General features: G+C 46.5%; 2 protein-coding genes across 3 annotated transcripts; both read right to left on the bottom strand.

Moving 5' to 3' along the window:
- Positions 1-356: 356 nt before the first annotated feature.
- On the bottom strand, positions 357-2,778 carry LOC118312981 (sarcoplasmic reticulum histidine-rich calcium-binding protein-like). Of its 2 annotated transcripts, none has more exons than XM_047334143.1 (3): positions 1,942-2,778; positions 1,668-1,821; positions 357-1,631 (listed from the first exon to the last, which is right to left on the bottom strand). In XM_047334143.1, the coding sequence occupies exons 1-3, from the start codon at positions 1,979-1,981 to the stop codon at positions 671-673; spliced, it is 1,155 nt and encodes a 384-aa protein (XP_047190099.1). In that variant the 5' UTR covers positions 1,982-2,778; the 3' UTR covers positions 357-670. The 2 variants fall into 2 exon arrangements, with proteins under 2 accessions (XP_047190099.1, XP_047190098.1); XM_047334142.1 differs by having other exon boundaries at positions 357-1,628; positions 1,662-1,821; positions 1,942-2,777.
- Positions 2,779-5,042: 2,264 nt separating this feature from the next.
- LOC118312980 (syntaxin-10) lies at positions 5,043-13,692 on the bottom strand. Its single transcript, XM_035638098.2, has 9 exons — positions 13,609-13,692; positions 13,036-13,111; positions 11,996-12,089; positions 11,419-11,513; positions 9,151-9,213; positions 8,161-8,262; positions 7,840-7,946; positions 6,712-6,806; positions 5,043-6,515 (listed from the first exon to the last, which is right to left on the bottom strand). The coding sequence occupies exons 1-9, from the start codon at positions 13,641-13,643 to the stop codon at positions 6,439-6,441; spliced, it is 744 nt and encodes a 247-aa protein (XP_035493991.1). The 5' UTR covers positions 13,644-13,692; the 3' UTR covers positions 5,043-6,438.
- Positions 13,693-14,891: the final 1,199 nt, after the last annotated feature.

Raw genomic sequence — 14,891 nt, 5'->3', positions numbered from 1 at the left:
GTATTCAGGTAGTAAGAGTTACAGGTTATACACCTCTTGGGTTTTTCATAAATAAGTCTAATTGAATTGGGGAGCGAGGGAGGGGGCGGGGCTTGAGGGGGGCGGGGCTTATGATCATAACAACTGAAAGACTATTTTATATTCCTTCGCTTCCTTGTCTCTGGCGTCGTTGGGTGCTGAACAATTTTTTGTCGCTCGAGGTTCGAGTATTTAAACCCGAAAGGACTCGTCCAGTCGCGTCTTCGCATCGACTGCTGCGCGATCTACTCGCGCATTTAATCATTTTTCCGCCGCTCCGTCCCGAGAACCAGCCGGCGTTTTCGACAGGTGTGAAGAAACAGGCCGTTACAGAAGAGTCCACATTCCGCCCGCTCACAGGACACAGTTGCCTTTATTGCTTTTTATGAACTCCCTCTTAAATCTCACGTGGCGTCTTGCTCTCAAGCGACCCGGCGTGGCCGCGTGAGGCGGCTGCTTGTGCAGCGGTCGCAGAGGCAACCATGGTGGCCCCCGCCCCGAGCTCTGCGGTGTGGAATACTCTACATTGTATGCAAGCGGAAAGAAAACAAAGATGATAAAACAACAAAGAGGAGGAGGAGAGAGAGAGAGAGAGAGGTGCTTGCATTATAGTTTTTTTTCTGGACCGCTTCAAACCCCCAACTCGTCGACCTCATCTCACGCGTTTGAGCGGCCTTCGGTGTCTCCGGTCCTCGTCCTCGTCCTCGTCGTGCTCCCGCTGCCTCTTCCTCGACCTCTTCCCCGACGGCCGCGCCGTCGTCGTCGCCTCCTCCTCGACCGGCTGGACGTCGTCGTCGTCGTCGCCGTCGCCGCCCTTCTGCCTCCCGCCGCCTCCGACCAAGTCAATACCGACGCCGTGAGCGAGACCTCGGCCGGCCCGGACCGAGCGCCTGTCGTCCCGCTCGTGAATGCATCGGGATCTTTTGTTGCTCGTCTCATCCTCCGCCCTGTCGCGCTCCCCGGGCCTTTTCCTACCCGGGCCGCGCAGGTGGGCTCCTCCGCCGTCGGCCGCGCTGGCTTCCTTCTCCACCGGCTGGTTGTCGGCGCCCATCTCCCCCTCGGCGCGATCTCCACCTTCGAGCGGATCAACGCGGACGCCGCGAGCGAGGTCTTGGCCGGTTCTTACCGAGCCCCCGTCGACCGACTCGTGCCGGCGTCTGGAGCTGTCGCTGCTCGCCTCGTCCTCTGCCGTACCGCACCCTCCCGGCCTTTTCGCCGGCGGACCGGGCGGGGCGCCTTCCTCGGCGACCTCGGCGTCAGCCGCCGCCCTTCTGACCGGACTCTTTCCACAACGGTCGCCACAGACGTCGGCGTCGCCGCCGTCGTCGGTGTCGTAGTCGTCGGTGTCGTTGTCGTCGGTGTCGTCATCCGACTCCTCCCACCACCTGAAACTCGAGCTGCTCTCTTCGTCGTCCTGTTCATCCATCTCTCCGGACGTCATCCTGGATCCCCCAGGCAGAGGGTCTTCTTCCTCGACCCGGCCGCCGCCGCCGCCGCCACCGACTGCGTCCTCTCCGTCGCGAAGGCCGCCGTCATTGTCGCGGCCCACAACGTCGCCTCCGATGACCTGAATGTAGACTTCGTCGTCGCTGTCGCCGTCGTCGTCGTCGCCGCCGTCGTCGCCGCCGTCGTCGCCGCCGTCGTCGCCGTCGCTCACATCGTGTCCATATCTGAACGTCACTGCGGCCAGTTCGCGATCGTCTGCTTCCAAATTCCAAACCAATTCCAACCAGGCAATGTGATTATCGTTCAGATCCGTGGCCAGCGGCCGATCTCCGAGCGGGTACAGGTAAAAGGACGGACCTGCGAATCAGTCAGAGAAGTGGATTAGCGTCACCGTTCGTAGAAGTGATGTTCGAATCAGTTACCATTTCACAGCCTTTGGAGCGACTGCGAGCGCGGAGTGCCAACTCATGTACTCACAGTTCAGACCGTTGTGGGGTCCGTCTCCCGCCGCTTCCATTGGGACGCGACACGGAAAAGCTATCCCACTAGTTTGCGACTACACGGGCGACAGCGTCTGCTCACATCAGAACTCGCGACTGTTCTCTCTCTCTCTCTCTCTCTCCGCGAGTGAAGACGTGACCCATGTGAGCACGTTTGAACATTCAAGCGGCGGAATGAAACAGTCGGCTCCTTTGATACGTCAGAACCGCTCTCCGCGTCAAAGGATCCTCGGCTTCAATCGTACCAGGCCGGTTCCGATTGGCTGACATGCAGCGACGTCACACGCTGTACTTTCATCTTCTCTTGTTTTTCCAGGGCCAATCCGCATCCAAGAACATTTTCCACATCTTTAGAAACTCGTCCAGTTAAAAGACTGGAGGTCCAATTCTCCTTCCTGTCTACTCTTCCCTTGACCTCAGTGGCAAAGGTCACGAGGTCAAAGAAAGGTGTCAGTGAGAACTGATGGGACTTTGGAGAAACCGACGGCGCTGCTCAGACAATCCGACTCCACTTTCACTAAACCACGCCGTGACGTTTCCGAAGATGAACTACAAAAACCTCTGCGGCTCCGTCGGCATGTTTCAGTGTTTCACCACCGCGTGACATCACGTGTTATGATTCACATGTAACAGTGACTGACATCTGGGCCATATTCATACTCTTCCTCTTCTTCTTCTTCTTCTTCTTCTTCTTCTCCGGATTGAATCGTTTAGGTCCGTTCGCGGCGCGACGCGTTAAATGTCGCTGCCGCAATGAATTGTGGGTCTGTTTCGTCTTTCCTTTCGCATAGGAAGCTCCAGTGTTCCCTACGCCAAAGGAGATATGAAAGGAAGCATTGAAGCTCCTTTCCTGTGCATTAAGAGAATCCGAACAGCTCTCGTCATGGCTGCCGAGGAAACACTTCCGGGTCACGTCAGGATTTACTACATACAGCGCCACCTGCTGTATGTAGCCCTCGCTTAGCTTCTCTGTGGCACACGTCTATAGACTCATTACATTTTTGTCTATAAAGAGAATAAACACACTATACTGTACCTTTGCACCGGATGCAGGGTCGGGCAGTAACGGATTACATGTAATCTGGATTACGTAATCTGATTACGAATAATAAGTAGCTATAATCACACCAGATTACATTTGAAAAAAAATGTAATTAGACAATAGTTACATTACTTCAATTACATTTGGATGATGTCTTTAAAATATGGCAATTAAAAAAAATTATATATATATATATATATATTACTGTATGCATTAATCAACAGTACACACTCAGGTTGCCAGTTTTGTTTTTCTATGGTTTTGTGTTGTAAATGCTGAATATAATAAATGTACATTCTCAACATTAACTAACATCAATACATTTTATTTGCGTTGTAAATATTTTTAATGGTTAAACACGTCAAATTTTTTGGGGGGTATAAATTGCAATATTTTTGGGGGATTTTGAAGTAATCCAAAAGTATTCCGATTAGAAAAATCAACATGTGCTTTGTAACCAGTCACCGAGTCACAACCAATGACCGGATGACGTGACTTGGACGAACACGGGCGAACGTAGACACGTTTCATGGAAACATCCCGCAAACGTTGCACGTCCATGAAAATGTGACTCACATCTTCAGATTGTCATAAAACATCAGTCAAAGAAATTTTACGATGGTATTAAACTGAAGGATTCAGCAAATTCTCACGTTTGACAAAGTCTGGCGTCTAATGACGAACAACAAAAAGTTCCGATTTCATTCGCGCAGCGAACGAAGCACGTCGACCACGTTGTGGGAGAAAAGGCCGTGACGAGCTCCCAAAGTGAGAACATCCAGACAGTTTGAGAATGGATTTATTTGAACTGAAATAATCTGTGTGGAGTTCCACGTGACGTCCGTCACTCGTCCTGTCGTTGGCTCCAACCTCCAGGGCCCCTCAGGGCTCTCAGACCAGGACTCACTCCTGTAACATCTGCAGCTTGCGATTGAAGTGATAAGAAGAAAGGCAGTAAAATAGAAGACAAATGTTCTGTTTGGCACGAGTCGATTTCTTGTTCACTAACTGGAAAAAAACATTCCTGCCGAAACTTATTTCCCGTCGATGACAATGAGCCCAAGTCATCGGTTGAAGTTAGTTTAGTTCGGTTCTGACGGATCCACCCTGCGAACCGACCGGGTTTCGCCTCAGGTCGTTCGACGACGACGAGCATCGTTGGCCTGAACTTCAGGCGAGGTCACATGATCTACAGTCCGCCCAGGGGCCACTTCATCAGGTACACCTGTGCAGTCTACTGACAGTAGTAAATATGACGCACGTCCGTACGACACCATCGCTGACGACGACCTCAAGGCCAAAACTGACTGAGCATCTCCATGGTTACGGTGGCCCTGATGTGCAAATCACCACGACAAAACAGAAAATCTGATTTGTTGTGTTTGGCACTATGGGCCCTAAAGGTTCCACGTCAGTTGACTTTGCGGCAGAGCCGTACGATTGGTTGGCATCGGAGGGCGCAGGTGTGCCGAACAAAGCGCCCACTGTGAAACATGGTATTCATCTTATTATGAATCTTTGTTTCCACTCTAAGCTTCTTGCCAACATTTTTAATTCACAGAGGATTTGGATCAGTCCACCGGACCGGAACCAAAAGAGTTTCGACAGCACGAGACAGACACAGTGTCCTTCCACTATGATGTTTGTATTAGCGCTGCAACAGTTAATAGATTAGTTATCGACTAACAAATTAATCGCCAACTATTTTGAAAATTGATTAGTCGGTTCACGTAGTTTTGAGGTAAAAAAAAAAGTCAAATTTCTCTGATTTCAGCTCCTTCAATGTGACTATTTTCTGGTTTCTTTGCTCGTCTGTGACAGTAAACTGAATATCTTTGGTGTGTGGACAATTTAAAACATCATCTTGGTGGTTTTGGGAAACACGATCGACATTTTATGAACCAAACAACTAATGGATTAATCGAGAAACTAATCGACAGATTAATGCATAATGAAGATAATCGTAGGGCGCAGCCCTTGTTTATAATATTGGGAAAATACATTTTGCGGTGCCATTGTGGACTAAACAAACACTATCAAGTCACAAATGATCATTTATTACATTTTTTGTTCAAGTTGAAACTACTGAAAGGAATAAAACAATCATTGTGAACCTCACCTGCATCTGACCTCTGAGATTTAAAAAAAACAGGTGAGCGTTTCTAGGGAAATACAAATATAAAATCTCACAATCTCAGATTTTTTCTTTCTGTGACTAGCTGATGAAATCAAGCACATGAATAAAGATAAAAAAACAAACAACATAAACAAGATTGGGTCTGCATAATAATAGTAGTAATCAGATGAAAACATCATGGTGTATATCTACACTGCACTGCAACGCACCCTGACGTGACACAGAGGAACAATATGGCCGACGGCCTCCAGCAGAGGGAGCCGTAGGTCTGAGTCTGGGCTGCGTGTGTAGGCATCCTGCCCGGCAACTGCTCCTCTGCTTATTAGCGAAGGCGTTCCCCCCTCCCCCCCCCCCAAAAAAAAACCCAGGCAAGGATGTCGTCTCTCATCGCCCGGTGAGAGTAAAATGGAGCCTCGGCCAATCGTGTGGACGGGGTCACGATCGGGTCACGATCGGGGGGGCAGCGAACCATTTGTGTCCAGGAGTCAAGAGTCGGGGGAACGGCGGCCTCGCGCCGTGTCTTTTCTTTTGACCATGAACGCACGACAGCAGCTGTTTCCAGAGGCGACGTTCGCCGGTGAAATCAGCTGCTGTCGACATGTAGGCACATAAACATACTGGTCATTTCATAACCGTATAAAAATAGATTTAAGGCAACACTGAAACACCCCCCCCCCCTCCCGTGCTGCGGCTAAAGACACATTTAAATTGATTCAACAGTTGATGAATCAATATTTATCTTTGTTATTTGAGAACCAGGTTTGATGGGCGGAAGAGAAGCGGTCTCGTCTTCCACTTCCTGTCCTTCTGTAAAGAACTTTCAAATCTCTTCATCTTTATCATAGTAGTTTTCTTCATCTCAAACTACTGTGGTTCATTATTATGGTTCATATATCAAACGAGACTCTTTTGTAGTTTCAAAGCAGAAATAAAAAAAAACTACAACCAAATGGTTCTTTTGACATTCACGGATGTTTCAACAAAACAATCTTTTTTTGGTCTTTTTTTTGAAAATGTCTTTCTTCCTGACAGCCTCAGCTTCCTGCCCTGACCCCTCACATTCAGTACTAGTTTGTTTTCAACGATAACCGAAATTCATATGTACCAATATGAAAAACAAAAAAACGGGGTTTCCCTCCCCTCACGCTGAGCTCTGCTCCCCGACGTTCACCAGAGGGAGGAGCGTTACTTCCTGGTTTGTCTATGCCGGTCACCAGGGACGAGGAGGAGGAGAGACGCCTCCCTCTTCCTGTATCTGTCCATCCATCCATCCAGGGCGTCAGAGGTCACCGGCGTCAGAGAGCGAAGAACAGGATGAGGACCACGATCATGATGGCGACCAGCACGCCGATGGCGCACCACTGCCTCCGACCTGAGGGGGAACACGGCACGGAAAAAACGCTTTGAGATTCGCGAAAAAAACGAGACTTTGAGATATTTCATAAAAACCCCGCCCCCTTTGTCCCAAATTGTGCCAAAATTTGACGGCTTATTTCTTTGGAGCGTGTCCCCGTCCTTCCACCGAGTTGTGTGTGTGTGTGTGTGTGCGTGTGTGTGTGTGGACTCACTGCTGGTCATGTGAGACACCTTCTCCAGCTTCTTCAGGACCGAGTCCATGCGGGACGACGTCTGATCCATCTCGTCTCCGAAATCCCCCAACATACTGGACACGGAAAGAAAGGAAAAAAACATTACAATTTTATAGCATGCCGCAAAACATATGAACTCTGCTTTGACTGCATATGATTCACAATCAATTTGACTACTTTTGGTTTTGTATCGGCCGCTCACCGACTCCGACTCGACGCACTCGGAAAACGCACTCTACGAGTGATGAAGAGAACGTGAAACTCTTTGTAAGAGTCGCTGGGCTCAGTGGTCAAAGTGCTGGTCGACGGTCCACAGAGAAACAGCAGTGGACAGCACTTGTCCTGAAGGTGGCGCTAGAGGACGGTTTGTGGAAAGGTGTCGGAGACCTGCAGGTAGTAACGAGGCGCGAAGGCGAGAACATGTTTTTTCCGTGACTCTATCCGGACTTTACGTGAGTCACTGTTTATGACAAAATGGTGGTGAGGTGGGAGTGTGTGTGTGTGTGTGTGTGTGTGTGTGAGTGAGTGTGTGTTTAGTCGCAGTTCACTGAAAACCTCTGTCACAACAAACAAACACCAGCGTCGTCGTCCTGCTGCTTCCTGTCGACTAAACAAGTCCAGACACGGGACACGGTCACAGGAAACTGGTCGGGGGAATCGATCGTATCATAAATATATTAAACAGCTAAAATGACAAAAAAATAAAAATGGAGGGGCCGAGGGAAGCGTTTAGTTCCAAACTTATGGAGAGAAATTAGAGACATAAAGAGGCTTGTAGTTGTACCACCACGTTGTCTGGCAGCTCTCCAGCATATGTAAAAAACTAAAAGAAAAATGTAAACATAATCTTAAAATATTTGAAATATTTGTTTCTCTCTTGTAGATCAGGTGATACACATTTGTGACCACTTTGAGACTAATTTCTCTCTGTACTCTCTCCACTGCTTTCTTCTGGAGAAGGGATCAGAATATAAAAAAAATGTAGGAAATTTAAAACACATTTTATATCCTGTGATTTGACTTCATGACTAATTATCATGACTATAATTATTATTATAGAGAAAGTGGAAAAACATATGTGTGTCGTGTGTGTGTGTGTGTGCTCACACAGATTGCTCGTCAAGCTCGTCTCCAATGCGTCCTGACATGTCTTTGAGGACTCTGATGCTGCCCGACACCAACTCCAGCTGATCGTCCTGCTCCTGCACGATGAGCTACACACACACACACACACACACACAGACACACACACAGACACACACACACACACACACACACACACACACACACACACACACACACACACACACACACACACACACACACACACACACAAAACAGCTCATAACCTGACACTAAAAACAACAACAACAACAACATACACCCATATTTAATAATCCTCTGTCACTGCGTCACAGTGTGTCACACCTGCTGTTGCTCCTGTTGCTCCTCCATGTATCTGGAGTTGGCCGACACCAGATGAGCCTCCAGTCCCGTCGACTTGTCCTGACCCGAGGAAGCCAGCAGAGCCTGGACACAACCAAAAATTATTTTTTTTAAACCCCTGGAAGGTGTCTGGCAACCATCCACTCTCTCTCCCCCACTGAGGAATACTGCGACTATGAATATTCATGATATGTAAATAACACAGGCCCCGCCCACCACAGCTGCTCGCGCTAGGTAGACCGGTGGAAGAATGTGCGCAACAAGATGGATAGAGGCAACATCGGAGAGATTCAGCCATCAAACTTTTACCAACTGCTAATGCTAACGCTAACTGTCTGCTGACACACCTGCCGTCCTCTCATGGAGGCTAACTGCTAACGCTAACCGTCTGCTGACACACCTGCTGTCCTCTCGTGGATGCTAACAGCTAATGCTAACACCTTACTGTCTGCTGACACACCTGCTGTCCTCTCGTGGATGCTAACAGCTAATGCTAACACCTTACTGTCTGCTGACACACCTGCTGTCCTCTCGTGGATGCTAATGCTTACACCTAACTGTCTGCTGACACACCTGTCGTCCTCTCGTGGATGCTAATGCTAACACCTTACTGTCTGCTGACACACCTGCTGTCCTCTCGTGGATGCTAATGCTAACACCTAACTGTCTGCTGACACACCTGCTGTCCTCTCGTGGATGCTAATGCTAACACCTAACTGTCTGCTGACACACCTGGCGTCCTCTCATGATGCGCTGCCTCTGCTGCAAGCGATTGGTTTCTGTATTTGTGACGTACCAAATCTGGCTTGAACGGTATTCGTTTTGAACTGCAGAGAAGTGACACAGAAATCTCCTCCCCCAGGAGAGGAATGTGAAAACACCTCCATAGTGACGACATGTGCTCAGATACAGGTGGTTCGTTTTCTGGCGTGTCAGCGTTAACCTTTGTTGTGTGTATATGTGTTCACCAACCTGTCGGTTCTTCTTCTCTGCCTGAGCCACGGCAGACGGGCTGGACAGCTGGTCCTTCATCTCCTGCACACAGACACACACAGAGAGAGAGAGAATGATTCCGACCTTCTGGTCTTTGACCTGTCCAAGTTCTCCCATACTACATCTCCTCTGGTACTCGCAGACTGGGAGGGGCGGGCAGCCACCACTCAACTACATCCCGTACATTAGCCGTCATGGGACCAAGGTGAATTCTGGGAGCTCATTTTTCATTTTGCTCTGCCATACTATGAGGTCTCTGGATCTCCCTCCATTGGAAGGTATTTTCCCCCTCCCGCCGGTCCAATCACAGCCGATTATCTGATGATCGGTGGGGGTTTATACCGTGACGTTGAGATCAGCGGCTTTTTGTAAACAACCAAGATGGCTGCCGCTGACCAACAAGCATTCGGTTTTGGATCTCGGGGCCCAGGAAGTCGGGGTGGTGATTTCTTCCCTGACCTCAGGTTGGACTCGGGGGTCGTAATTCAGAGTTCCGAGATTATACTGGAACGATTAACCGGAGTTCCGAGGTATAATGGAACCCAACATTTAAAAAAATATCTCCCACACAAAAAAATACAGCAACGCTAGTTCACAGACACTGTGTAATCGTCATCACAGACGTCTCCTCTCTGCTCTCGTCTGCTGACATGTTCACGTCGCTCAACGGACGTCACATGATTCGTTGCTCTCGCTGGTTGTAGGTCTATACAATTGCGTCCGGAGGCATTTTGGTCTGCGTCCGTTGGTAACGCTCTTGGAAATCGAAAACCAACCGATAGGTCCCAGACTGATGCGCATTTGAGCATTCCTCTCGCTACGCTCTCTGTTGTCGGTCCCGGTTCCTCAACGGTGGAACGAGCTCCACATCGACGTCGCAGACTGTAAACTCACCTGTTCAGACTGCACCTTAATCCACGAATCATAAAAAAACAGCAAAAAAAAAGCATCTTAAATTGGAGAACTTGAAGCTGTTTTGATAAATGTTTTATGTACTCGCAATGATCCCTGCACTTTTATATCTTCACATTTGACTGCGCTCATTGTAAGTCGCTTTGGACAAAATGTGATGTAAAGCCTTCTCACGCCACAACGTGGCTGTAAAAAGCCTCGTACAGTGCTTCATTACATCAGATTCTGTGCTGCTGTGCCAGAATCGCTGGTGGGCAAATACAAAAATGTCAGAGAGTCTTTTGTCTTTTTGTTTGGCTCAGACGACTCCATTCTTTCCTGGACTATTTTTAAAAAGGACGGCCACCTTCGCTCGCAAAGACTCGTGTTCAGGAACCCGACTCGTGTGTTTTCACTTGTGCCGACTGGGTCGGGTCGGACGGCGGCTCTGTTCGGCAGTGAGTCTCAGGTAAACAAGGCGACAGATGCCGACAGATGATCGATTTTCTGTCTCCCTGACGACAGCAACAAAGTGGGGAAAACACATTAATTACAGAGCTGGGAGATGCTGCATTTGCTGGGGTTTGACTTGTGTTTGACTTGTGTCTGTACAATCCGCACTCCGGGGCGATGTTTGTGTAGTCTGTCTGTAACCGCTGGCAACAAAACACACGCGCACACACACACACATACGTTCTGTGTTGAGAACTATTTGTTCTCTTGTTCTCGTCCTCACAGTCATGGACAATATCCATCCAGCTACATATATTTTGACACTGTAAATGCTCTTTTTTAGAGAGTGTATAAATAAGATAACAATTTTTTTTTGCATAGATACTGATATTTGGCAGTTTTTCTAACATTTATCTTTATAATAGGGCTGCAACTAACGATTATTTTCATAATCGATTAATCTTTTGATTATTTTCTCGATTAATCGATTAGTTGTTTGGTTCATAAAATGTTGAAAAATTATGATCTGAAGATGTTTTTGTTTTTTCAAGACACCACAAAGAGTTTTAGTTTGCTGTCACAGAGGATCAAACAAACCAGAAAATATTCACATTGAAGAAGCTGAAATCAGAGAATTGTGAATATTTATGGTACAGAATAAACAATGCAGGGAAAAAATTGCATTTATGTTTACATCTTAGGTAAAATAAATTCTGATTATTTTCTAAATTAAAATTCTATATATGTGGTTGGATTTGTGTTTTCGTTTTATTTCTATTTATTTATGATAAAGTTTAAAACTAAAAATATCAAGGCGCAATTACATTTCTTTGTCAGAAATGTTTGATAACAACATCTTAAGAATCATCAGCCCTAACCCTAATTGCTGCCGATGAAATGTACCTGGACAGATTTCCTGGTTCGCTCCACAAAGCCTCTCCGCTCCTGCAGTTCATTGTCTCCGAGTTTGAACTTCCCCGGGTTCGATTCCACGATACCTGAAACGGTCAAGGACCAAATACGAAATGCCTCATACCTCTTATATTATTATTATGATTATTGTTTATTAAAGACCAATTTCCTTTTGTTGGTGTCTCTCGTGTTCTTCTAGTGTAATAACGACAGTCATGGGTCAAAGCCCAATGAGATGATCAGCTTTTTAAAACGGAAGCAGGTTGTGGTTTCTCCTCTTGACATTTTTCCTGAAAGGGCTGAAAGGAGTCTTTTCATATTTCTGCTCTTTTTGCTAAATGACTGTGTAAGTGAAATGGTTCTGGTCTTTATGAAGATTAATACGTCCTCTGTAGAAGTCTCGAAATACATGGGGCGGGAGGGAGAGAGGGACACAAAGCATCTGTTTGTTTTAAAAATACTTGACGGTCATGTGAAGAGGCCGGCTGTGTGTGTGTGTGTGTGTGTGTGTGTGTGTGTGTGTGTGTGTGGGGAGGGGGTTCTTCTTCTTCCTGTTAAAAAAGGATACTGATGGTTTCGCTGAGGTCCTCCAGGTCCCAGTCGATGGCCCTCAGACAGTTCCTCAGTTCGTTGGTGCTCCAGTCCAGCTCGTCCCGGCTCACCTGAGAAGAAACGTCACTAACTATACAGGAACACGCCACATCAATATTCTTACTCTGCCCCGTCAACCGAGCAGGTTTTCACCTCGAAGACAGAGTAAAGCACTTCAGATTCCTTACATGTAAATATACACATACACAGGACAGTAACACCCCATAACATTACCACTGATCGCTATAACCTTCACAAATGTAGGTGTTGTCGTAGGCGTGTTGAATTAGACTGCGTTAGTTTCAGCTCTCTGTGGCTAATAAACTGGCAGCTTAAGTGTCTTGCCCAAGGACATGTCGGCCAGCTGACTGGAGGTGGGCGGCGGGATCTAACCACCGACCTTCCGATTTGTGGACGACCGTCTCTACCTCCTGAGCCACAGCTTGCCCCCCCCCCCCGCCCACACACACACACACACACACTGATGCCATTATTAAAGGTGAAGACAAAGAGAATTATTGTTTTGACTTGGATTTTTTTTCCCTCCCTGAGTTTACTGCACTTTAGATAAAAAGGTAGATAAATAAAAAAAACATTCATGGCTCAGGAGTTGGTAAGCGGGTCGTCCACTGGCCAGAAGGTCGATGGTTCGATCTTTGGGCAAGAAATTTAACACTAAATTGCCCCTGACGGCTGTGACAGCTGTGTGTGAATGATGATGTGTGACAGAAATGAAGCGCTTGTGAATGTGTGTGTACATGGCCGAATGTGACTCGGTGGCGGTCGAAAGCATCCTCACTTGCATAAGAACAAGGTCAAAAAACAAGAATATTTTGTGCACACAAAGTGAGCGTGTGAGAACAAGATCCGTCAGGCCTTAAGATACCGACAGGATTCTGTATAAGTCTGTAAGATGAATTTATTGTTGGACTTGTGTGTGAAGCTGTGTGTGTGTGTGTGTGTGTGTGTGTGTGTGTGTGTGTCTTGAGACTCCACACTTGACTTTCGGCTGCTCACCTGTGTCCCCTCCTGCAGCAGCTCCTCCCACCTGTCGTACAGGCCCCGAGCACGGGAGAGGGCCTTCTGCACCTCCCTGCAAACACACACACACACACACACACACACACACACACACACACACACACATCAGTAACAGTGGTCCAGTTGACTCCCCCCCTCAGAGGAGCTGGCTGCAGCCACGCCCCTTGCGTCGAACCACAACAAACACCCGAGGCTACATGGTCGCATAACTTCTCGCTAACTGCCCCCCCCCCTCCTCCTCCTCCTCCTCCTCCTCCTCCTCCCGGTGGGTTTCAGCGGAAACAACCGATTAAAACCGAAGCTAGATCACTCACAAGACTCGTTGATGTTGGGGTCTAGAAAAAACCAAAACATCAACAAGCTGCTGCTGCTAGCATCCGCGGCTAGTTAGCTTACAGCTAGCCGGTTGAGCTAACTTCTCGAATGTAACTTTTGTCTTTGAGAGAAAAACAACAACAGCGACAACGAGCCGCTGTTGAATCACTCTTCGGACGTGCAGGCAGGCGCGGTGCCGCCGAGGTTCAGGGTCTTAGTTGGTCACTTTCTCACCCCTTCACGACGAAAAACGGGTCCTCCACCGACATGATGCTCACTTCCGCTTCCCTTGCAGCGCATGCGCACTCCTCGGACGGGGCTCTGACGCTCCGCCAGTCTGCTACAGAGAGTAACGAAGTACATTTACTACGAAGTACTTCACTTCAGGAGCAGTTCGGAGGTACTTGTACTTAGTATTTCACTTAAATGCAACTTTACCCCGATATATTATACTGCACTCATTAAATAAAATCATTATTAAAAATGAAATGAAATGAAATTATAATATATATATATATATATATATATATATATATATATATATATATATATATATGCATATATATGTGTATATATATATATACGTATATAAATGTACATGTATATATATATAGTTAAATTTTTTATTTGTACCTTGTACCTTGTAGTTTTTTAAAAAATTATTCATGAATATTGTTTAAGGAAATCCTCATTTTGCGAAAAAACCCTTTGCACAGTTTTGTATGTTTGTTATACGACTGCGTTATGATTATTAATGTGTCGTATATATATGTATATAGATTCATTCAAATTACCAGCTGCAACATAAAAGTAACATACACGTTAATAATCATAATGCAGTCATATAACATACAGTACTGTGCAAAAGGATTTTTGCACTTAAAGCAGAATGAGGATTTCCTTTATTGTATATGAAGGCATGAATTATTTTTTTTATTTATTGATTAATTTCATACAACTAACTATTGTTAAGACAAAAATTTAGTTCATGGTAAAAGGTACAAATAAAAAATGGTGTATGGTGGCAGAAAAAAAAGACGCGCCTCAAATTTCCACTTAAGTACAATATATTTTTTAATAAATGTACTGGGTTATGTTCCACCACTGATTTTGATGTAGCCACTTTTCACTGTGTGTGACGTTTAAACTGAATAATGTTTCAATAATGTTTTTTATTCGGAGAGAAAGGTTAAATGAAGGGTTCTTCCAAAAGAAAAGAAGAAAGAAAAGAAAAGACAAACACTCGGCCAGTGGTTTGGAGAGATGTTGCGTTGGAACAGAGGAGGCGTCACTGGTAACACATCTGTATAAGATTAGTTGCCATGGTAACATCTATGCAACCACTGCCTGAGTTTGCAGTAAATTGCAGCACAGTAGAGTTAGTGATGTCGAAGCCTGTGTTTAACTCTTTGCCTACACATGTTGTGGGGGTCGGACTCTTTCAGCGTGTCCTATCTCAAATTATAGTTATTTGGACAAAAACAAATCTGGACATTCGTATCATTTATTTTGACTAT

The sequence above is a fragment of the Scophthalmus maximus genome, chromosome 8 (assembly GCF_022379125.1).
Source record: "Scophthalmus maximus strain ysfricsl-2021 chromosome 8, ASM2237912v1, whole genome shotgun sequence".
NCBI classification, from domain to species: Eukaryota; Metazoa; Chordata; class Actinopteri; order Pleuronectiformes; family Scophthalmidae; genus Scophthalmus; species Scophthalmus maximus.
This window is presented reverse-complemented; position numbering and strand designations above follow the sequence as displayed.